This window comes from Pygocentrus nattereri, chromosome 1 (genome assembly GCF_015220715.1).
Source record: "Pygocentrus nattereri isolate fPygNat1 chromosome 1, fPygNat1.pri, whole genome shotgun sequence".
NCBI lineage: Eukaryota > Metazoa > Chordata > Actinopteri > Characiformes > Serrasalmidae > Pygocentrus > Pygocentrus nattereri.
The window spans coordinates 7,925,538-7,950,309 of record NC_051211.1 but is presented as its reverse complement, the minus strand read 5'-3'; the positions used below and the strand labels follow the sequence as shown (position 1 = coordinate 7,950,309).

The 24,772-nt window shown below is 40.6% G+C and overlaps 1 protein-coding gene across 1 annotated transcript; it reads left to right on the top strand.

The window, feature by feature from the left end:
- metrnla (meteorin like, glial cell differentiation regulator a) lies at positions 1–19,377 on the top strand. Its single transcript, XM_017700547.2, has 4 exons — positions 1–370; positions 6,315–6,703; positions 15,772–15,831; positions 16,792–19,377. Exons 1-4 carry the CDS (start codon positions 273–275, stop codon positions 17,103–17,105), a joined length of 861 nt encoding a protein of 286 aa, XP_017556036.1. The 5' UTR covers positions 1–272; the 3' UTR covers positions 17,106–19,377.
- The last annotated feature ends 5,395 nt before the right edge of the window (positions 19,378–24,772 follow it).

Genomic DNA, 24,772 nt, shown 5'->3' with positions numbered 1-24,772 from the left:
TTGAAGAAGAGTTGAAGAAGTGAGCGACAGAGAGAGAAAACAACTTCACCGGTCCGGTAACGTTACACATCTCCAGCTATGGAGTGAGTTGGCGGAGGAGGACGAGCGCTGCTGTTTTAAATACATTAAGTACAGCTGGACCTGCTGAAAGTGAGCCCATACGAGTGGAAACACGATGTAGGGGCTCAGCCGGACTCTCGCCGCCGGATTTTCCTCTCGCTGTGTGAAAGAAAAGCCCCAGGAGAAGAAAGCAGAAGGGCGGGGAGGCCACCATGCTCTGGCCGCTCTCGGCGTGCCTCTTGGCGGCTCTCGCTCTGTGCCGCTCCGCGCTCTCGCAGTACTCCAGCGACCAGTGCAGCTGGAGGGGCAGGTACGAGCTCGTTTGTTTATCATGAGGAGGTTATTCGTTTCTGACCAGTGCTTACTGTGGGTTCTTGGGGCAGACCGGTTGACTTGATATACTGCTGAAGTTTGCCTGCTTAGAACCGACTGGCGTAGAGCCCTCGTCTCTCTCTACAAGCAGTCAGTAACATAACTCTTAATAGTGGTGCTTGTAGGAACAGAATCGCAGTGACCTGTAGTGTTAGTAGTCACAGTAGTGGTCAGTCATCATTTTTACCACTGCAGTAGAAATAATAATATTTTTTTATTATTGCTATTTCTAATATTGATCATTGCTCTTAAAACAGATGGCTCTCCAAGAGTTCTTTAGTAAAGGGAACGTAGAACCATAAGTTCTATATAGAGCCATTTTCATGCCTAAATAGTTCTTTGCATGGTGGAATGGTTCTTCAGATTGATGGAGAATGTGACATTTCTGAAAATGGCTCTGAATAGCACTAAAAAAGGGTTCTTCTGTTGTTACAAGCCTGAAATCGTGACAGCGGAACCCCATTTTCAGAAAGGTTCTGTAAAGAACCATATACATCACATTCTCCGTCAGTTTGAAGAACCCTTTCACCATGCAAAGAGCCATTTAAGCATGATGATTGTACTATGAATGTTCGTGGTTCCATACAGAACCATTGTCTTTACTAAAGAACCCTTGAAAAAGCATCTTTTTTAAGAATGTAGAAGATCCCTTTCTGGTCCATTTTTGAAAAAGTTTCTGTCTAGAACCATATACAACACATTCTCCATTAATCTGAAGAACCATTTCAGCATGCAGAGATGACATGATTCTTTGTAGAACTCATGGTTCTAGATAGGTCCATTCCCATGACTAAAGAACCCTCGAGGAACCATCTTTTTTTAACAGTGTAGAAGCCAGGAGGTGGGCAAATGTATCCATTCTGATACTAAAAGACATTTTTATGATACACGCTATGCATAGTGATATTTTGTTTTTCAAAATTGGTCACTTAGAAAATGAGATAACAGACCAAACCAGTAGTGAAATTGCAGTAGTTCGGTGTTCTTTAAGTACTACTGACAATATGTGCTCATAAAAGCATCAGAGTAATCATGAATGTCATATCGCCCATCCCTAGTAGCCAGTCATTATTGTTATTATTACTCTTATTAGAAGAATGAGTAGTAGTAGCAGTGTCACACATGCCTCTTTTAGTATTAGCATGTTATTCTTAATAGGAGTTGCACTGGACGTAATGGGCATTTTGATTGTTGCTATCATCCTCCCAGTTTTCTATCTTTAAGCTCTGATTTCCCCCATTCACTGTCCAGCTGCATGACTAATTTCACCCAGTCTTATTCTGACATTTCTACTGAATTGTGACTTTTACTCTTACTGTAGGCCTTCTACTACTTTTTCTCTGTGGGGGAACCACACCAAAATACATTGTTAGTAGAGTTCTCTCTTTTAAACAAAAATGATGTATTTATTATGTACTCTTCATTTGTTATATGCTTCATTTTTGTTCCAAGAGTTTGTTCACTTGCTTCCTTGAAGTAAGTACTTCTGGCAAGCACTAACAGTCTTTAAATAGTATCTCAGGAGTTTTGTAGTGACCACAGCAGACATGAATGTAGTCATATATCATATATCAACGTAAGAGAGACAGTTGGATGACATGACCTGTAATAGGTCTAGAAATTTAAATGTAAAACAATGATGCCTACACTTTATAATACACTTATCAACCAATAAACATAGGTTACATTATACGCTACTTCATAGTGCTAATTTAAAAATAGCTTGTTAATTACGTCTGGCCACTGAAGTCGCTTTTTACTGCACCATGTTTGTTGTCTTTCCTCTGTCATTTCTAATAGTTGTCCCCATTAAAATGAAGTACAGCAATAAACTAGGTGGCTCTGCTCACAAGTGCCACCACATTAAAAGCCCAATAGTGTGAGATTGAACATGGAGCACTTTTTAGTCTGTGACAGTAATCTGGTGTTGATTAGGCCTCAAGGCCTAAAGCTGGTCTCTCATTACAGCACACAGCACTGATGTGTTTCAGACTCTTAATTAAAGAGGAGTTGCTCTCTTGGGCCTGTGCTGCACATGTGCAGCTCTCGCCATGTTATTCACGTCCATTTTAGTCACCATGACTCGTTTGGTAACCGAGCCGTCTGAGTTTGGGTGTCTCCAGCTTGCCCGCATCCAGTGATCCAGGATTACTGGAGCCTACAAGGCAGATAGGGATGGGATGATAGGCGGTTTTTCTTATCTAGACGTCAGTGATCGAAATTATAACGGTTTTCGGGGGTGCTGGGGGGTATTTGATAAAATTCAACACCACAGTCGTATCTTCTTATCAGATTATATTCATTTTAAGATAGTACTGGTTCTCTGTGCTAAAAGAAATGTCTTACAATCCTGACAGAGGAAACTTACACAGCAGTGTAAATGTTACCCAGGACATTCCCAGAAGGGAACCTCATTATTTATTTAGTTTTTATATATTTTGAACTGTTGTTTCAACACATTCTAAATAAGGCAAATGACATTCATTGTCTGTAAACTGAGTTTTTACTCTCTATCAACACTGCTATTACCAGCTTAGGAGATACACATCATCCCCTGTTTTTTTAGTATTATCATGTTGTTGTTAAGGTATAAGGTTACTGTTTAGCCCCTTAAAATGCCAGGCTTGTTATTTCCTAAAGCTTTTTATTCAGTAACTTCATGGACTACAGTGCGGACCAGCTGAGTTATTCTTAAAGGGGAATTCCTGCAATACTTCTGCATTATTCAGCTGGTAAGACATAGGCTAAACAAAGTAATTCAGGGTGGTTTGATGTGAAATGCTCCATTCTAGACGTATTTACCAAGTCAAAGTTGTTCACAGAGGTGTTGATAGGAACAAGATGTCTGAAGTTTCAGTTTGATGTCTCTAAAAGCTGTAACACAGAAAGCTAATACACTGAATGGTTATGAAAAAGCCTCCTGATGTTTGAGACATTGTGTTCTGATACTTTTGACACAAGATTTTGGCCTAAATTATATTTTTTTGCATTGATGACAGAGACTCAAACTCAAAAGACGCCAGTATCATTAATGGTGGTTTGGGATAATATCTAAAAATAATGTGGCTATATTTGCGTTTTACATTGTGACCCCTGGTTCCTATCACCACCACTGAAAGCAAGTTTCCAAACAATGTTCAGTTCCACATCAAACCACTCTGAATGACATTGAATTACGCAGACGTTTAGAAAAATCTATGGAATTCCACATGAATTTATTTTAGTGTGCAATAAAAGTTTGAGAATTAACAACCATTTGTCACTGTGAAATTAGACCTCTGCGTTTAACCCATCCGTGCCATGAAACACTCACACACATGCACACTAGGGGACAGTGAGCACACTTGCCTGGAGCAGTAGGCAGCCCTATCCACGGCACCAGGGGAGCAATTGGGGGTTAGGTGCCTTGCTCAAGGGCACTTCAGTCACGGACCATCAGCCGAGGGGATCGAACCGGCAACCTTCTAGTCATAGGGCTGGTTCCCTAACCTCCAGCCCACGACTGCCCAGGTTGAAAAGCCCATTAAAATTTCACCACAGTTATCATATTGATCCAGCTTTTATTGAACCTCTCAGTTTTCCTTATAACCAAACGCAATATGTACTATTTCCTTTCACTGCGACTTTTTAAAAAGGCAGCAATTGTATGTGTTTATCAGAACGATAAAAATCTGAAACTGTATAATCATTGGGTTTTATACCCAGTATCCCTAGAGGCAGATGGCTCTTTTTTCTGTGCGGAGCTGGAAGTGAGCCGCTGGGCTCAGGCCGCAGCCCTGTGGAGGATGGCGGCCGGGGCGGTGGAGAGGGGCTCTTTGTGCCGGACGGGGAGCTTCCAGGCTCTTTGAGGAGCTGAAAGCTGGGGGAGGTTGGGTGCGTGACCTGCATTTGCACTTGCATGCTCTGGCCTCGGCTACTGTTTCAGCGCTCGTCTGTGCCGAGGCTTGTGCGTCCCCGGGATTCATTGACTTCAGTTTCAAAAATCCTACCCAAGGCAGCACGCCAGTGGTCGGCCTTGCCAAAGCGTTGGAGGGAACGGTTGTGACAAAGAGAAAGTGTGGATGAGAGTGTGTCTGTGTGCTCGGGATGGAACGGTCACTGGGTTTCGTGATACACTATATGGCCAAAAGTTTCAAGACAGCCTTCTAATTGGTGAATTCAGCACGTTTAATGTGCGTACAGTTTGTAAAATCTCAATAGAAAAGCAACGCCAGTAAAATGGGCCTCAACCGCACATTGGCTAGAGGGGTACAAAGCCCCCCAGCATTGGGCTGCGGAGCAGTGTAACTGTTCTTTGGTGTGACGAAGCTCTGTTCAATACCTTTCTTGTGATCATATCCTCACAGCATTGTTCCACCATCTAGTGTAAAGCCTTTTCAGAAGAGGAGAGCCTGTTACTGAATCAAAGGAGGAACAAACTCCCTACTAATACTGTTGTTTTCAGAGGAAACCTTGCATGAGTAGGACATATAGTGGACATATGGTGTATAACACAGTATGAAGTCCAATGGCGTTTCACATTTTAATAAATCTGAAAACCATGTACAGTTAACTCTATTGTTCTACTGCAGTCATTAGAGTTTGCTGTCGTGCTACAAAGCTTACGCTACTATAACAGGTGTACATAGTCATTATCTGAATAGTAAACAAAAGAAGTGCTGGGGAGAATTTACTTAAACTGTAAATGTTTTTTTTTGCTTTTATAAAGGAATATAAAAGGCTCAGTACAAAAGAATTCAAGTTCATAACAAAAGATGAATGGATGTGCTGGCCTTGGTGTAAAACAGGCCTGAAGTAGAAAATAATAGCATATAAATTGCAGTTGCAGTAGTGTTCAGAAAAGCTGGAAGTTGATATTCCCCCCAAATTGTTCAACCCTAGTTCAAGTTCATGTAAACACTGCATTGATGAATGGTGAAAATAATGTCATTGAATTATTGATATTGTATTAAATACAATTATTACAAGTAAAACCTACAAATCATAAGTAACAAATAAGACAAATACAAATAGTGGCCTGTAATAAGTGTGTCTTGTTTGACAGCTTTGGGGCCGGAAATCTGTATACTGTGCCATTCCTAGTCTACTTGGAGCATGTGTGTAAAGATCGTTTAAGCTGTGGTCTTCACGTGACCGGTCATGCAGCAGGTTATGTGAATGGCTGTAACACCTTGTGTGAGCAGATATGAGGATATTAACTGCATTCTTTCAGCCCCGAGACAATCCTCTGGCATGAGGTTCGGCTTGGAGGCAGTTCAGGCACAAACCCTTCTCAGTCATTAGCTTAAAGTGCTGAAGTTTCTTTTGATGCTTAGTCTTTATTAAAAACTGAAACTGACAGTATTTCCAACCACCGTGATTCAGTGGACTTCATTTGTGTGGATAACAGCTCGCCAAAGAAACGTCTTATAAAAAAAAATCAAATAGGAGTTGCTTTCTTTTCATTGTGTATGAAAGTCACGTGATCCAAATCCTAGAAATGTCATTTTTACAAGGTAAATTACTCTTAATTGCATAATGAATTACATTTACATTTGATCTATGTGCTATTGACAGGTTTAAGTATCTACTTTTTTCTATTTGTTTCAATGTCACAAGAAACAAGGGAAAAATATAAAGGATGTTTTTGTTTCTGTATAACAGGACTTATAGATATGATAACTTTTCATTAAATTCAAATGGATTGAAGGTTTAGAATCTGCACTTTCCACAGATGTTCTTCACTGGATTTCATGACCTATGACTGAGAAATAATATCAAATTACGCCATGGTTTTGTTATTGTGGTGATAACTGCGACCTCTCAGAGTTAAAGCACATCTGAATTAAAAATGTTCCTCTACGTCTGCTTTAATGTTCCTACCCCTCTTGTTTATCCTGCAGTGGGCTGACCCATGAAGGACATACACGGGACGTGGAGCAGGTGTATCTCCGGTGCTCACAGGGCTCCCTGGAGTGGCTGTACCCAACTGGGGCCATCATCGTCAACCTGCGACCCAACACAGCCTCCCCAGCCGCCGGCCTGCTCTCTGTCTGCATCAAGCCGTCCCACGAGTCCAGTGGAACCCACATCTACCTGGACCGACTGGGTAAGCTGCGGCTGCTGCTCCGCGAGCGTGAGCAGGCTGAGGGGAAGGTGCACTGCTTCAGTATCCAGGAGGGGGCGCTCTTCATCGAAGCCCTGCCCCAGAGAGACATCAGTCGAAAAATCACAGCCTTCCAGTATGAACTGGTCAGCCACAGGCCTGGAGTGGACCCCAGTTCACTGTCTGGTACGATGGACAGTTGTTTTGTTTTATCTCTCCTCTGGATTTTTAAGTTTATATTCTCTTCATGTGTTCCTCTTTAGTCGTTCTGATGTGGTTTCAGGGTAAAGGGTTAATAATGTGGCCTCTGCTAAGCGTTAGTTTGTTTTGAATGAGTGAATGGAAAATGTACATTTTCTCATTTAGTAACTAATATCTTTACCTCAGAAACTATCTCTGGATCCACATGGTTTAAATGAGTGTTTTTGGGGAGAGATCAAATCCACACAACTTTCCACTTACACTTAAAGTCATGTTTAATATCATCTTTAGTTTTGAAGTGGAAGCTCATACTCTTTCAATTAGTATAACTAAATGGTCACTTTCCTCAAAATCATTTCTGGAAATTCACACTTCAAGGTCGCTAGTAGCCAACTGAGTCATGACAATAGACTTGCTTATGTGGGTTTAGACACTGTATGACATTCTGTTATACATAAAAATGAACAAAAATATACTAAAAATAACGGTGCTTTGAATTTGCATGACACAGATGTGCTAATCAGTTTCATGTGAATAAAATTCACAGTTTTGTTAATGTACGCACTGAAACCTTCACATCACGTTCAATGTGCTGACAATGCAGGAAGAAGTAATGGATCCACTGAGCGGCAACCGAGATTTAACTGCTAAATACCCTTTGATTTATATAATGGGAAATTATCAGGAAGATAATTTTGTGCTGATTTATTGATTTTTCAAAATGACTTCATCCCAGTCCTAATTCTTCCTGACTATATTCCTTTAACAGCACAGCCACTGTAATATGAATCGTGTTTGCTGTTAGATATTGAAACGGCATATAGTTTGTTTTCCTTGTGATCCAGTGAACGTCAGAGTCCCGCTGCGCCGCTGTGGGCAGCCGCTTGCTGATACTAGTGATGTGCGCTGGGTGGGGAGCCCACCTCACTTTCAAAACAGGGGACTTATTTTCCTACTGCACACCTGCCAAAATCACATGGCTTCAAGCAGCGATAATACAAGGTGGCTTTGTTTTTTTACACTAAACAAAACAAAAATGTCTCTCTTTAGTACGTGTTTCTCTCTGCACGTCCTCGGAGTTAACATGTCAAACTAGGATTGATAAACAGCGGTCATTAATTGTGTGGGTACGGGTGGATCGTGGAATGGTATTTTGAGGCTGGAAGTTTTGGCTGTGGTTTGCTGAGGCCAGTTTGTCTCAGGATGTAGAAGGATTCAGCGAGATTCAGGTTGCACTCTATTAGCCGCATGTTTGGCGTCCAGCAGTTGGACTGGAGATATCGTCGCTGTCCAAAAAAAAAAAAACATTTATCTCCATTTTTGTCCGTGTTTATTTTTCTACATCATTTGAACGCAGCAGCTGCCCTTTGTACTGTGTCAAAATGTCGTGATTAATGGACCACTCGAAATGCTGCAAGATCACTTGGAATAAAGCCTCTCTACATACTTTCATTCAAAGTTTAATTTGGAGATACTTGTTTTTCTTTGGACAGTGAAGAGATACAGCTACACCAGTATGTACTGTTGGGGCTAGAAAGAGAACTCAGTGTTGTCAATAATATTTTCCTTTATTATCAATAAATGTCATACAGTGTCCAAAACCACATAAGCAAGTCTGTTTGAGATTACACAACAATTTGACACAATTTGAGGCGAGTGCCTAATGATTTAGACATGCCGTTTACACAATGCTGACTGATAGGCTGTAAGCTTCCATTGCTTTTTAGCTGCACTCAAAGGCCAAAAATGCCTTGGCTGAGCGACAGAATTTGGGGTAGAGGGAAAATTTTGCAAATTTCACCCAAGGCTTAGAACTGAGGCCACAATTAAGCAAAATGGAAAGTTTGGTATTGACAAGTGTTTCATTTCCCTGCACATGGCTTGTCCTACTGTACTATACTAGACTGTAAACACCTGCTCATCCAGCATTTCTGCAAGGGTGTTAATAGGGGGTTCGTCTCCCCTTTGCTGAATATGCCTGTACTCTTCAGGAAAGGCTTTACAATATATGTTGAAACATTGCTGGGAGGATTTGATTGCATTTAGCACTGGATAATTAGTTCTGGATCACAAATTCCACTGCAAAGCATCTCAAAGGTTTTAGATGGAGCTCCATCACCCAAGAGAACACAGTTTTACTGCCCCATAGCCCAATGCCTGGGGGCTTCATGCCTCTCTAGCCAACACTTGGCGTTGGGCACCTCCAGCTCATGTCTGACTTCTCCAGAGCATCCCACTCTATTGGTCATTGCTTTTCTAAGAAGATTATACAAGCTGTGTGTGTGCGCAGTTAAACGCCTGTGTCAGCAAGGGTTGCACCTTAAAGTAGCTGAAATCATTCATTGGAAGTGGTGTCTAGATACTTTCGGGACATATATTGTATATCCACTGGTTCCTAATCTATGATTTCTATGTGGAAATACTTGACTGGTGCGCTGTTTAGTTGTGTATTTTATTTGTACCAGTCATGAATCGCAGTTACTGATTGCATCTCCAGTATTAAGCAATAGCATATTGCTCAAAATGAAAAAGTGTTATGATCTTAGGCAGAACTGCAAAGCTCTACTTGGCGTCAACTTAAGCTTGCTGACCCAGGAATCCAGGCGTGCAGTGTATCCCTCAGGTCTGTAAGGTGACCTGTTTTTCTTTCTGCAGTCGAGTTGTTGTCTTTCTTCAGCTCACGAGAGCTAACCTGCTGAGCTGGGACCACGCTGCTCTCCATCACCATGGAATGTGTCTGACACCAGATGTTGGGAAGACATTTTATCTTCATCTTTTTCGCCAACTCTCTCTTCCTCTCAGCTCCACTTTTCCCCTCTCTTCTCCTCTTTTCTGAAGTGGTGGGGATGGCAACCAGAACAGAGCTTATGAAGCTTTCCTCCATTAGCAAGGAATGCTGCGGGGTCCAGATGTTGAAGGGATCCTGTCCCCCCATTCCTGCAGCCCCTGGCCGTGTGTGAAGTGGTTGAGCTGACGGCTGTGCAGCGTTTTTGTGGGCCGGCCAGGGCTGCTGACTCAGATGCCAGCCCATTCCTGCGGTTCCTTTTCAACTTTCCGACATCAGAGCCACAGCAGAACTCAGAGAGGGAAAGACTTCTGCTGTCCAGATTCTGAGCTAGCGATCAGAGACAAACGCCATGGTGACAAATGCCACGGCGACAGACGGCACAACAAGAAAGGCTTTGGGGGCAAACGTCACAATGACGGACGCCACAGTCAGGAACGCTCCAGATCAAAATCTGGACAGTGGGCCTGGGCGATAAAGCACTAATGATAATTCTAATAAATCTAACTTTTTTTCCAACACATTTGAAGTATTTTCAGCACAATTAAATGTGCTGTTCTTTTATTCAATTCGGTATTAGTAGCAAGGGCTTGAACAGCTGCTTGATTTGTACACAAGTAAGCAAGCAAACTTTATTTATATATTATTTTTACAACAGGTGTTGTCACAAAGCAGCTTTCTGAACAATCAGCATTACAGAAAGGAAAAAAAAAAGAAAATCCGGGTCCAAGCCACCATGTGCAAGCCAGTGGCGACGGTGGCAAGGAAAAACTCCCTAAGAGGAAGAAACCTTGAGAGGAACCAAGACTCAGAAGGGGAACCCACCCTCCTCTGGTTGATACTGGATAGCAAGCATTATTAGTATAAAGTATTACAGTACAAAGTGGGAAAAACAGGTGGGGCAGCGGTTAATTTGATTAGTTTATGATTATGTAGCGACTGCAGCATCTGAGGGTGAGGATTGCACAGCGTTGTACAGCATGAAGCTCAATGGTGGTCAAGCCAGTCCAGAAGGCTGGTGAGCAGCGGCACCCGATCAATGCAGAAGAGGCAACAGCATCAGACGCACAGGATGGGCAGCTATTCAACTCATCAAAGAAAAAAACACACACAGAGTTAGTTCTGTAATGACTGACTGATCACAGATTACAGTATTAATAGAGCAGCAGAGACTCCGGCAAGTCTAGATCCGACAGGGAAGACTAATCACCAAAGGCTCAACTATACAAGTACGTTTTTAGCCTAGACTTAAAAACTGAGGCCCTGTCTGAGTCCCGAACATTAACAGGAAGATTATTCCAGAGCTGGGGGGCTTTGTATGAGAAAGCTCTTCCCCTGATGTATCTTTATAAATTCTAGGTACCAGTAGTGAGCCAGCACCTTGTGATCTAAGCAGGCGTGATGGTTCATAGTAGGAGAGAAGTTCACTCAGGTACTGAGGGGCGAGTCCGTTTAGAGCTTTATAGGTCAGTAATAGAATTTTATAATCAATGCGAAATTTAACTGGTAACCAGTGCAGGCCTGATAAAACTGGACTGATATGGTCAAACTTTCTGGTTCTTGTGAGGACTCTGGCTGCAGCGTGGGACATCCAGACAGCAGGGCATTACAGTGATCCAGCCTTGAAGTAATAAATGCATGGCCTAACTTTTCTGCATCCTGTAGAGATAATGCATTTCTTAATTTAGCAATATTAGTTATGTGTGCGTCAAAGTACAGATCAGGGTCTGTCACAACGCCCAGATTTTTTACAGATGAGCTTGATGTAACTGAGAAATTATTCAGTTTAAATGTTAAGTTAGACAGTTTGTTTCTAGCTGCTTTTGGACCAAGAAGCATTAACTCTGTTTTATCAAGTATTATCAAGTAATACCTCTATATTAAGTAGGAGAGAGTTACTTGATGTCCAGTCTTTTATGTTTTTTATACAGTCCTCAGTCTTGCTAAGTTTAATTTTGTCATCGGCATAGCAGTGGAAATTTATGCCGTGTCTACTAATAATGGTGCCCAGTGGTAGCATATATATTGTGAATGATATAGATCCTAAAACAGAGCCTTGTGGAAAACTATACTTTTTGCGAGGACAGATGATTCACCATTTATATTAACAAACTGATAGCGATCAGTGAAGTAGGACCTGAACCATGAAAGAGCTGTTCCTGTTACCCCTACAAGGTTTTCTAGTCTTGTCTAGTAAGTCTAGTCTAGTAAGTCTATTATAGTCTATTGTGTCAAATGCTGCACAAGCAAGCAATGTTTCTGTAATTTTCTCAAGGGAGAAGAAGTCTAGCCGTTCACTTGCAACAGCACAAACTATTAGAGCTGTTAGGAGGGTTATGAGTGCTGGCTAGCTATTTCCAGTGTTGAAGGTCATGAGTGAGAAAAACATCTTATAACAGAGTTAAAATGTGGACAAGGCAGTACTAAATCAAAATTTGAGCATTAAGAAATGCATACGATGATTATTAATAGTTATTAAGTGAAATGAAATGGCAAAATTTATTATGATAAAACTGTATTATGATAAAATCACCCAGCCCTACACAGTCAGCTGAGAGGTTACAGACCCTGAAACCTGGGCTGTCAGCAGCTGTTGCTAAGCGCAAGCCTGGATGGCCTCTGACCCTGTCAGTGGTGCGCTGTGCCTTGGGTTGCAACAGCAGCTGACCTTTGGCTTGCTGTACACACTTAGCCATCCTCCAGCCCAGACAAGACTTTCCCCAAAATAACCCACATGCTAAAAGGGTCATGCTCTTGAAGCTATGTGAAGATAGGCAGCTATTTTGAATCACTTTCCTTGCTATGGCTCTGCTGGAAGCAGCTATTCAAGTCAATGAGATGAAAAAGGGGGTAAACTGCAAAAAATATTGCCCTCTCTTCCTTTTCTAAACCCTGCACTTCTGCCCTCATAAACTCTTTATGCCGTACTTGTTAATACCCCTCTACCACCACCACCCCGGTGTTGTTTGTAAGGCTCTTGCCCACCTGCACTAACAGACGGCTAAATGTTTTGGCCATGTGTGGAAGATCTGAGAGCTTTCTGACCACAGCCTGCCATTGCTTTTGCTGACAGAGCAGTCCTCAGCCCTGCCATGTCCTGACCGCACCCCGGTCCACACTAAAGCAAACGGCAGTACGTAAATCTGTCCACTCAGGCACCTGAATGTCGGAGGTTGAGGTTTTTCCCTACACCACACATCTTGAACTGCGTTGAATTTTGTAATAGACCTGCATACAAGAGGAACAAAATGTCCCTTTGTTTTTGCTGAAACAACATTTCTCTTAACCAGTCACTGTCGTCAGATGCTATCCATGCTTTCAGCTCCTCCCTGAGCCATGTTGAGAACACCAATCGGTTTTTCCACTTCAGCTCATAAAACTAAGCAAAACGGTGGAAAATGATGCAAAAATCATTTACTATAATGATTCAGTTGATTATTTAAACCCAAACAAGCCTTCTTAGTGCTTCTGTGTGCAGGTAGCTAACGTTAGCTAGCCTCCAAAGCGCACCCTTTTCCAGAGTTGTACAACATTGTGCGCCTCTCAATTTCAGCTCACAAAACAGAACAAATCCCTTAAAAGATCTGCAGATGCTGCTCATTGATTCACTCAGATAAGGGCTGTTAGTTTGTATTTCTCCTGAGCTAGACAGTACAGTACCTAGCAGAGCTAATGTCAGGTAGCTGGCAACGAACTTGCAAGTTAGGTTAATGAGTTAGCTTGCTAATGGGTGGCTAAAGTGGTGGCTTGTAGTTTTTATATGCTTATTTCTTCCGACTAAACAGATAAGAAACTCTGACAAAAACAAGACCCAGCTTCTTCAGGCTCCAGAGAGTTCAGCCATGTATAGTTCTTGAACATACCAGCGTTAGAAGCGGTATGGTTGGGATAGTGTAGTGGTTAACACCTCTGCCTTCTACACTGTAGACTGGGGTTCAATCTCCACCTGGGTAAACACCCTACACTACAACAATAAGAGTCCTTGGGCAAGACTCCTACCACCACCTTGGCCTACCTGTGTAAAAAAAAAAAAAAAAAAAAGATCAAATTATAAGTCGCTCTGGATAAGAGCGTCAGCCAAATGCCGTAAATGTAGAAGCTGATTTGCTGACCAAAAGTCCAGTGTCACAACTTGTTTTAAACTTTTCTGACTGGTTGAATATTTGAAAATTATGATTCATCCCTACGTGGTACAAAAAAAATTATTTTGATGCATGTATGTACGTAGAATTATACACATATAATTATTTAAGGCTTTTTGGCCATTTCTGTTGGTCGATTTATCACCAAATGTTCATACAACGTAAAAGACAGGGTTTGACCTGGCAGCAGCATTAAAAAAGCAAGACATGCGATGAGGCTACGTGCGCCCTGTGCCAGCTCAACACTTCCATAATACTCCCCCCAGTGAGAGTTGCCAACACACACAGTGTCACAGTGTTTCAGGAGCTGTGGCTTTGGGCACTGCTTTAATTCAAGAAGACAAATAAACTGCAGTTTCAGTTGCAATTATTGCTTTCTTGGAATCACATGGATTTTAGCTTACAAACAGTGCTTTAAGCGTCTTGCAGGGTACTGGTGCACGATCCTCTTAAAGTTTTCACTAGTGCTGCTGGTCATAGTGCTGCATTGTTTTCTGATGGAATCAGCTGGTTCTCATTTGCTGTGGAGTGTGCAGGCTCTGTGTATGTGTGTGTTTAGTGGCAGCTCCCTTTTTAAGGTGGTCCCACCCCCCTGGGCCTGTTGCTTTTGTGTTTTAATGAGGAGTTTTAACCACATGTAGCTGAATAGCTCGGTGTGCCTGGAAATCAGAAAACCATGAAGGCAAGGACAGTCAATAGTGTAGAGTCAATAAATAACCATCTGCAGTATTTATTTCCAGTCAAAACATCCATTGAGTAAACATGTCTTTTTCAACACTGGGATATATTTAAGGAAATTTCCACTCTTTTCAGGAGATTTGCTTTCAGTTTTTCAAAGAATTCTGCAGGGAAGTTCAGTCTTAGAAGTTGGTTGCATTTTCTGCTTTTCGCAATCCAAGTGCTGCCAAATATATTCAGTGATGTTGAGGTCTGGATGCTGGTGGCCAGTCAGTTGTCCTGAGAACACCAGTAGCTTCTTTGTTTTCTTATCTCAGTGAGAGCTTCTTCACAGCTACATGTCCACATTCAGACTCACAGTGGTGAGTTGTCTTCTCACAGTGGAAGGATGGACAGAAACACCTGTGGATTTTTTAGATCTGAAGCAACAGTGGAGGTTGATTTTTGTCCTCTCTCTCTCTCCAAGATGAAAGCGATGTTTATCTGATGGTGACAGTTTTGGTGGTCTACCAGCCATTGCAAGTTGTTAGGGTTCCTATTTTCGTTATATTTTTTAATAAAATTTTGAACTCCAGGTTCAGAAACTCCTTTTTTCCACATATTTTCCTTTGGCCTTTCAGTTGGGTTATCCAATATCTCATCTCCTCACAAATATCTTCTGAAAAATGAAGAACCTAATAGCTATTTGTACTGGAAATTAAATAAATGAAAGTTTCTGACTGTTGCACAGTACTATATATGTATGCGTGCGTGCGTGCGTGCGTGCGTGCGTGTGCGTGCATGTGTGTTTGCACGCTTTTGTGTGTTCGTGCGTATGTGTGGCTTGTGCCTGCGGCACAGAGCTCAGTGTATTTGTGATTTAGCAGCAGGTCTTTGTTAAGTAATGAAACTGTGGGCAGCAATGGCCTCACAGCCAGTGTGATCTCATGCACAAATTAAACAAACAAGCTCCATAAAAGCCAGCACTTTCTGCACATTGCACAATGAAAAATCCTGCAGGCAGCTCAGGTTTGTGATTAAGGCCATTGTTACAAGCACTGGAAGAATAATCCCTGATCTGGATTGTAGATCCAGGAATGATTAGTGGTTTTTATACAATAGTTAGTTTGACCACACTGTCTTGTTGGTTGAAAAGACTGTGGAGTTATTATATGTGACAAGAGATAACCTGCATCATTCCACTGACTGATGGTTACTAAGTAACAATGATGGTCATAACACACCACTTGTGGTAACATTCAATGATGAAAACAATATAATTGAAACATTGTTTTGTGCTTCTTTTTGTTCTTTACTTCTGCAAAACAGTTGAACGAAAGCAATAGAACGCTCAAGGTCATTGGTTATCGTGTTTAACAGCTCAGCCCTCCTGTGTTCTGGTGCTTAAATGTTTCTCAGACTTGTGTTTTTGATTTGACTCAGTATATCTATGTGCTTGTTCCCTGCAGCATCCTGCCAACCCTGCACTGATGCTGAACTGCTTCTGGCTGTCTGTACCAGTGACTTTGGTAAGCAACGCTTTCTGCTATCGCATGCAACTCTGCAAACTTTTGAGCCTCCTGACAAAACTAGAATTAAAATGGTAATTAACTGAGCAGTAAGCATTTATTTAACCCAAACTAAATATTAATGTTAGAATAAATGCAAGTAATATTCAGTCAACAAGTGGTTTTTTGTGTTCACTCAATCATTCAGACATCACCACAAGGGGATAAAATGGGTGAGGTTTGGTTTAGTTATTTCAAACAAAGATCACTACGAAAGATTGCAAGATCTAAAGTGCTTTCTGTTTACTATGTGAAGTTGTTGCAAAGTAACAAAGAAAATATGCTCTTTTATTAAAGACATTTTGAAAATGAAAGGTATCAATTTTGCCTGTATTACTTATAGCTATCAGCAGAGACAGAGACTCAAGTCAGTGACTCGGATCGAGTCACACTCAGGTCGCATTTTGTCTGACTTGACGTGGACTGGCCCTTAACTAAGTCGTAATTCGTCTCGGATTCACACTTTACTGACTCTTGACTCCACTCACACTTGCCTTTAACTGACTCGTAACTCAACTTGGAATCACCCTCACTGACTTGGATTTGAGACTTAAGGATTAGCTATTACACTAGTTAGCTAGCATATTTGCTATATGAACTGTGTTTGCTATACTGGCTAACCAGCTGTTAAAGGCTTGTTATTAGAGGTTGTTTTTAGTAGGGCTGTACTTTTGAACAGTGCAGTGCCTACAGCTAATAATGAGATTAAACCAAATTTTCAACTAAAGACTGAAGACTCAAGACTCAACTCGCATTTGCACTCCAGAGACTTGAAACATGACTCAGACTCACATGAAGTAACTTGTGAACATCTCTGGATATGAGTTTTGTTTACCATGGTTTCACACTGTCACTATGACATTGAAAACAATGTAATATAGGTTTTGTCTTCCAACACTGACATACTCTCTCTGTCTGCAGTGGGCCGTGGCAGTATTCTGGGGGTGGAACAGGAGGAAGAGCAGACATCAGTCGCCGTGACACTGACTCGTCTGTACAGACAGAAGAGTCAGGTGTTTGTGTCGGGAGGCGGACGGGCCAAGCGTTTCACGGGCCGGGTGAAGATGCCTCGCGAGTGTGGGGTGAAGCCCGGCGAGGGCGAGTTCCTCTTTATTGGGACAGTGCGTTTCGGGGAGGCGTGGCTGAGCTGTGCCCCAAGATACAGAGACTTCCTTCGGCTGTACCAGGACGCACAAGAGCGAGGGACCAACCCCTGCCACATAGACACAAACTGAGAGAAACACTGACTTTACTTTTCAGAAAACCACACAAACAGCCTCGTCTGGAGGAACCCAGACAAAAACAGCCTGTCTTTGTCCCTGTCTCTCCATGTGGACTGCTTAGGTTATAAATCAGTGTCTGGTTGCATAAAAACCCTTAAAGTTCGGTATTTTCTTAAATTATTTCCTTAAGTTTTTCCAATGATAGGGCTGCACAGTATATTGCTTGTTAATTGTTATTGTGATGTTTCTGTTTGTATTACTTAAATCACAGAAGGTTGCAATATGCAGAGTAGCCAGATGAATGTTTCTGTGGGTGTATAATTTAATGAGAATTGATTTGGTCACACTAATCCAGGCCAATCTTCAACCGTGTTTATGACTGATACCAGTACATTTTAAAAACTTTTAAGCATATCACAATTGCTGTATGTAGCAATATAATCACAATACTGGTATATTGTTCATGTCAGTCACCCGTATTTCTTAGAAAGCCCTCCTTAAGTGTATTCCTGTGCCTTAGTTTACAGAGTAAGCAGTCGTTCAGAACAGTTTGATGTGAAATGGTTATTGTAGAGAAACTTACAGGCTGATTTCTTTACAGTGGTGGTGATAGGAACCAGGAGTCTCAATGTCTTCAGTGTTTTTATATGTAGTAATAAAATAGTGGCCTCACAACACCCTGCATGTAGCTCACCATGCATGTATTAAAAAATATTTTAGGCCAAAACCTTATCACAGCCAGTCTCAGAGAACCAATTAACATATTTGTAAACATTTTGTGTAGTAGTTTTCTGTGATGCAGCTTTTATAGGCATTAAACTCTAACGACGTCCAGTTCCTATCACCACCAATGTGAACTATTCTGGCTTGGTAACTTTCTCCGAAATGGCACTTTTCACACTACACCACTCTGAATGCAGTATCCCATAGTGTTTACACATAGAAAACCCTTTACATCATTTGAATGGAGACAAGTTGATGTGTTTTGTGATTTAATGAAAGTTGTTGGCTCAACAAACATGCACTGCAGATAATGCAAGTTTTAATTGCACTATGATTTTTCTGGAACTGGAATTGTTTGGGTAGTTGCTGTGTTGTGTACCATTCACAAAGTGACAGAGCACTGTAGAAAGAATATCAGCATTAAAACTGTTAGCTTGCAAGCTGACCATCTCCCGAGCAAATGTTGGGCATGTAAACTGCAGTAAAGTACTTGAGAGCTTTAAGAGAAGTAAACAATTACAAACAATTTGCTTTATGTAATATGCTTACAGTTCTGTTCAAAATTTACCCTGCATTTATTTAATTTCCAGTCAAAACAGCCATTAAGTGATTTTTTTTGTCTTTTCATATAAAATATTGTCATCTTTCAGTGTCAGGAAATGAAGGAATGCATAAAAATATAGTCAAATTACACAGAAGTCTCAATAATTAAATATAAGGCCAAATGTTTTAAGTAGTTAGTTTGTCCAGACTTATCTTTACAGCTTTTATTCTTTTCAGGAGGCAGTTTTTTTTAAAGAAATCTGCTGGGATTCCTTTCGACACCCACAAAAGTTCAGTCTTAGAAGTTGGCTGCATTTTCTAAACTCAACCTTTTTTTTTATCACTTTTGGAAACTTCTGTTTTTTCACTTATTTTCATTTGACTTTCTCCTTCCTTACACATGTGGATTATCTTACATCTAATCTCAGGAACATCACCTGACAAATGAGCAGCTTGTATTTAATGGCAGTTTTGAGAGGAAATGAAATAAGTGAATGATTTCCTTAAGGGATAATCAAAGGATCAGAATGGGTTTTTAAGCAACCAGGCACAGCAGACTCTTCCTCAAACCTCTCACTTTCTCTCCTTCTGCTTTCCACAACAGGAACTCTAAAATCTGTACAGAGGGCTAAAGTTGGACTTCCCTCTTCATCTCCTTCGTCCCTTAAAATGTCTTAAAAAACGACATTTTCTTGTATTTTTATGCCTTAATGTTGATGGTCACAATGTAGCAGACCTCCATGGTAAATGTGTAAACAAAAAAAGAAAGAAATGTGAAAGAACATTCTACAGTGGAAGTCTCAAATGCTTTTGTAAAAAGCTTGTTTGTACAGTTTTGCAGTTGTTTCTTATGACAGAAATGTATTGAAGAAGAAAAAAAGCCTGCTTTTTATTTTATTTTTATTTTGTAAGAAAAGTTTTTGAAGTGTGATTCTTGCCTGCACCTTGTTGAGGCAGCTGAATTGCAAAGATGTTTTTTTTTCTTCAGAGATTAAAACCTTTTTCTCTGTGGAATCAATCCTTGTGTTTTTTATTTCCTGTAAATTAACACAGCTGCATAGTATCGTTTTCATAAAAAATCTGCAATGCTGCAAATATTTTCAGAGCCATATTACCACAAGTGATTACACACATGGCAGAGTGTGCTTTTATGAGCTATTGGTTAGTCGGACAACCAAAACCTGCACCACGATCCTTTGTCCCTTTAAGGCCATTCGTAAGTGAGATAAACTATCGGAGCCAAAGCACTTTTTCGGTCATTCCTCAGTAAAAGTCTTTAGGAGGTCACGTGGTAGTTCAGTGTATGGGTAACATTATTTCCGGGCATCCTAATCTATGTATCTTAAACTACTGTGAGATGCTGTGTAGTTTTTTTCGTCTCTATTAATTTCCAAGACCATTTTCCATAAACCTTCTCCATAAACCCAGTTTATGGTTTGCAGTGAATAGTCGATAACCACACCGTTAGAAACAGGCCAGCTAGTTGTCCATCATCTCTGTTATTTTAGTGCTTGTTTCATGTTGCATATTATTCTTACATTACCCTTATATTTATTCTACATTCATATTTTGGTTGTGTTTTTAAATCTGATAAGTGGAAAATATTTGTCTATTACTAGGTTGCGAATTATTGTTGATGGATTGGTTACTGATAGATCTCCAACTGATAGCTTACTAGTAATAGTACGTAATCTGCTGCTGAAAGATCTGATATTGATAAATCCTTACTGATGATGGTAGTTCATTCCTAGCAAGTCATTACTGGGCCATTGCTTTTAGATACTGGTATTATGAATTCTAATAGATCATTATTAATAGATATCTAGACCATGAACCCATTAACCATTAATGATAGTGTACTACTAATAGATACTGATATGTCAGTCATTACTGACAGATAATGCTAAATCGTCCCATAATGGCAAAATTCATAGTGATACATGTTACTATATAGACAACATGTATAATACATGCATACACACCCCCTTCTGGGTCACAGGGGGACCTGGAGCCTATCCCAGCTGACATCGGGCAGTATACACCCTGGACAGGTCACCAGTCCATCACAGGGCAGTCTTTGGGAGGAAACCCACACAGACACAGGGAGAACATGCAAACTCCACACAGAAACGGCCCTGGTCACCCGGCCAGGGAATCAAACCCAGGTCCTTCTTGCTGTGAGGCAACAGTGCTACCCACCGCACTGCCCAGTATGTATAATACTAAAGATAAAAGAGTTTATCACATAAATTCTATTCACAAAAATCAACAATATAAACATTTATAAATAAAAAGGCAAAACACATTTGCACTGTATGGATATTTCACCCGAATTGCACATGGAGTATTGATTACATTACACATGGGAATGGCGATGAATTAACAATATAAACATTATAAATACAAAAGCAAATACACCGTAGAGATATTTTATACCTATTTCACATTGAGTATTCATTTTATTGCACACAGGAAATGGTGGCAAATTCACCGTTTATGTGCTGTAGGTGTGTGAGTTAACTGAGAGATACTGAGGGATCAATTATTACTAATAGAAGCTGTTAGGTCATTACTAATTATACTAAACGGTCATGATCTTTTCAGCAACCCCACCCCCTCCCCAAAAAACAAGGATAGTAATTCCCCACTCTCCAAAAAAAAAAAAAAAAGACAAAGATATCTAGTGATGTCTTTACACTGTAAAGGCAGCCAATCTGAAGGCTTTAAGATAAATTAAATGCTAATGATAAATTAATTATTTGGTTACTAGCTTAATCACGGTGCATTTCACCTCAGACATTTTCACTTAAAATCAGTTACTATGTGTTAGAGATAGCCAGCTCATAACTATTGTAATACGTTCACTGAATGATGCTAAAAGTTTTACTCTTGTAAATCTACATAAGTACATACTTAAAAATCAGTGTGAAAAGGTTCTTCAGACTGATGGAGGATTTGCTGTAGGTACTACTATATAGAACCCTTTTCAAAAATGTTCTATAAAGCAACAATACACTACAGCACATTCTCCAAAAGCTGGTCCTGAGCTCAGATACTGCTAGACACAAAAGTCACTGTTGATACCCAGTGGGAAAGGAATAGAGTTTAACACGGAGCAGTGCAATACAATACAATACACTACAATACAATACAATACACTACAATAAAATAAACTACAATACACTGTACAATACAATAAAATACAACACAATACACAAGTGCAGTACAATACGTTACAATCAATACTTAATTCAGTGCTCATTTAAGTGCTGTGTAAAGAGATGTGTCTTTAGTCTGCATTTGAAGACAGCAAGAGACTCTGCTGTACAGACAGCCAGTGGGAGTTCGTTCCACCACTTGGGTGCCAGTACGGAGAACAGTCTCGATGCTTGTCTTCCATGCGCCTTGAAGGATGGCGGGTCAAGCCGAGCTGTACTCGGAGTTCAAAGGGCTCATGGTACATTTCCAGATTTCACCATTGCCATCAAGTAGATAAGGGCTGGTCCATTTTTGTCTTTGTAGGCAAACATTAGGGTTTTAAATCTGATGCGTGAAGCTACAGGAAGCCATTGAAAGGAGCGCAGCAGTGGGGTGACGTGGCTGAACTTGGGGAGATTGAACACGAGCCATGCTACCGCTTTCTGGATAAGTTGCAGAGGCTTGATGGCCTGAATGGGAAGACCAGCCAAAAGCGAGTTGCAGTAGTCAAGTCTTGAGATGACCAGAGACTACACTAGCACCTGGGCGGCCTCTAGAGTGAGAAAGGGTTGGATCCTCCGGATGTTGTACAGGAGAAATCTGCATGACTGAGTCAGGTTCCCGATGTGAGTCGAGAACGATAACTGGCCATCCAGAATCACACCAAGACTTCTAGCCTCTACAGACAGAACAGTCAGAGAGTTGTCGAATGTCATGGCAAGATCATGATGAGAACCTGTAGTTGCAGGGATGAATAGCAGCTCGGTCTTGCTAGGATTGAGCTTCAAGTGGTGAGCTGCCATCCATGAAGAGATGTCAAACAGACATGCCGAGATACAACTGGAAACCTGTGTGTCAGAGGGTGAGAAAGAAAGCATTAGTTGGGTGTCATCAGCATAGCAATGATAATAGAAGCCATGAGATGATATTACATCACCAAGAGAGCTAGTGTAAAGAGAAAAGAGAAGAGGACCCAGAACTGAGCCTTGTGGGACACCAGTGGAGAGCCTGCATGGAGAGGATGTGAACCCTCTCCATGTTACCTGATAAGAGCGATCCTTCAGATAGGACTTGAACCACTTCCATGCATAGCCAGTTATTCCAAGGTTGGTGAGATATGACTGATAGGAAAATCTGACCAAAATGTCTTAGAAATGAGAATGTATATTGTTATAAAGAAGCTAATTTGCTATTTCATATTAAATTTTAATGATTATTTGTATATTACAAAAGTCTGATCCCTAATGCTAATCGATCAAGCATTACTGATAGATACTTATAGATTAATCATTACACATAGACACTAATAAAGACCAATCCTTCCAGATATATACAAAAGTGTGCATCCCTACACATTTTGTTGACAATTTATTGGAGTGTTATAGTGAAATTAAGAACATCATCTACACACTCCTGCATGATTTTCATTTTAATGCAAAATTCCTGTTTGTTTGCTAAAATGAATATATTAGGGAAAAATAAAACAAAATGTGGCCTGTGCAAAAGTTATTTAATCATGTCATTTAATCCATTTGTATTGTATTTTTTCACATTTACCTCATAATAAAGCAGGTCATACCAGTGACTTCAGATAAAAGCTTCACATGAAATGAGCTAAATGAGAAAATGTCTGATAACTGAAAAGACACAGTGGACTCACCATGTGCTTTTCTTCATAGATCTTCAGAAAAGAGGTAAAAGGAAGTCAAGCGATGTCATCAGTGTGACTTTTATTTCAAAACAAGAGATTTTTGTTACGCAGTAACACCAGCGACACGACTCCTGGGGACCACAACTTTTATTATATATTTTATAATATTCATTTGGCATTTGTTTTCTTTATGTTATTTAAAATAGATATAAATATATTTTTCATAGTCATGTATAGATTATTGTAGCTAAAATTGAAGAAAAACATTTTTTATTCAAAATATGGCTCTCACCCTTTACACATGAATGTGACGATGAGCACTTCTGTGGTTCTTGGAATTCTATGTAATTAATTTTAAAAAGAATATTGATAAATTGAAGCTCAAGAAGGTGTAATTGTTAAAACAACATATTGTTTGATTTTAAAATACAAATAAGTTGTAACCTTAACATGGGAACTCTAGGGACACAAAAATGGACATTTCTGTAGAATGACCCAGATATGTACATTCACACCTAGGGACAATTTAACATCTCCAACTGTCCTGACTGCATATCTTTGGACTGTGGGATGAAACCCACGCAGACATGGGGAGAACATGCAATCTGCACACAGAGAGGACCCTGGTCAACCGGCCAGGGAACCAAACTCAGGCTCTTCTTGACCAGGGGTGTTCATACTTTTGCATACAGCTGTAGACACTGATAGATCATCACTGATGGGTATCGATAGATCACTACAGATAGTTGAGTTTGCAGGCGTTATTATGGCATTGACTGCTCTAAACACAGCAACATAGATTCCTCACTAAGTCACTACTGAAAATAAGGAGGTCGATGGAACATGAGGGCTAACACTTCTTGGCACTGAGTATCTGCAGCTGCACTATCTGACCAGTGACTATTGGTGTTGGGGCATTCCCCAAAACATGTGTAGCGTCAGGCCAGCTGTTAAAGCATTACATATGTGCTGGTACGGACCTGCTATGGACACTGTCATTTGTTTGGGTCATTAATGGGTATTAGGTTTGAGGTTACTCTCCCAACAGAGCAGTGGCACAGGGAACTACATTTGACCATGTAAGCTGTCCAAGTCTAAACAAAAGCAAATGGCAGTCACAGTGTGGCTTTAAGTGGACATATTTTTCAGGATTTAAATCCTGGATCAGAAATGGGTGCAGCTTGCAGGCTGGTTTTTAGCACTGTGACACATGAGCACTTTAGAAAAACACATTGTTCTTTGTTAGCAAACTCCAGTCTAAGAGTAATGCAGCCATGGCGCTTCTTTGGCAGTCCTTGATTGGAGACGTTTCCTCTGTTTAGTGAGCCATACTTTCTGTAAAAAGCTGAGATAATTGGTTTAGGCTTGAATTACATCCAAGGGATCACATTTGTGAAAGCCTATCCATTTTCATTCTGCCCATCTCTGTGCTTTTTCTTCTTTATCTGGCAAAATATTTTCTGACAGTACCAAAGTCTGGGAGCATAAAACATCTGTTTTCGATGTGATTTAGAACTGATTTACTTGTGAACTGTAACTGCGCCATGTGCACTCTTTCCGCCAT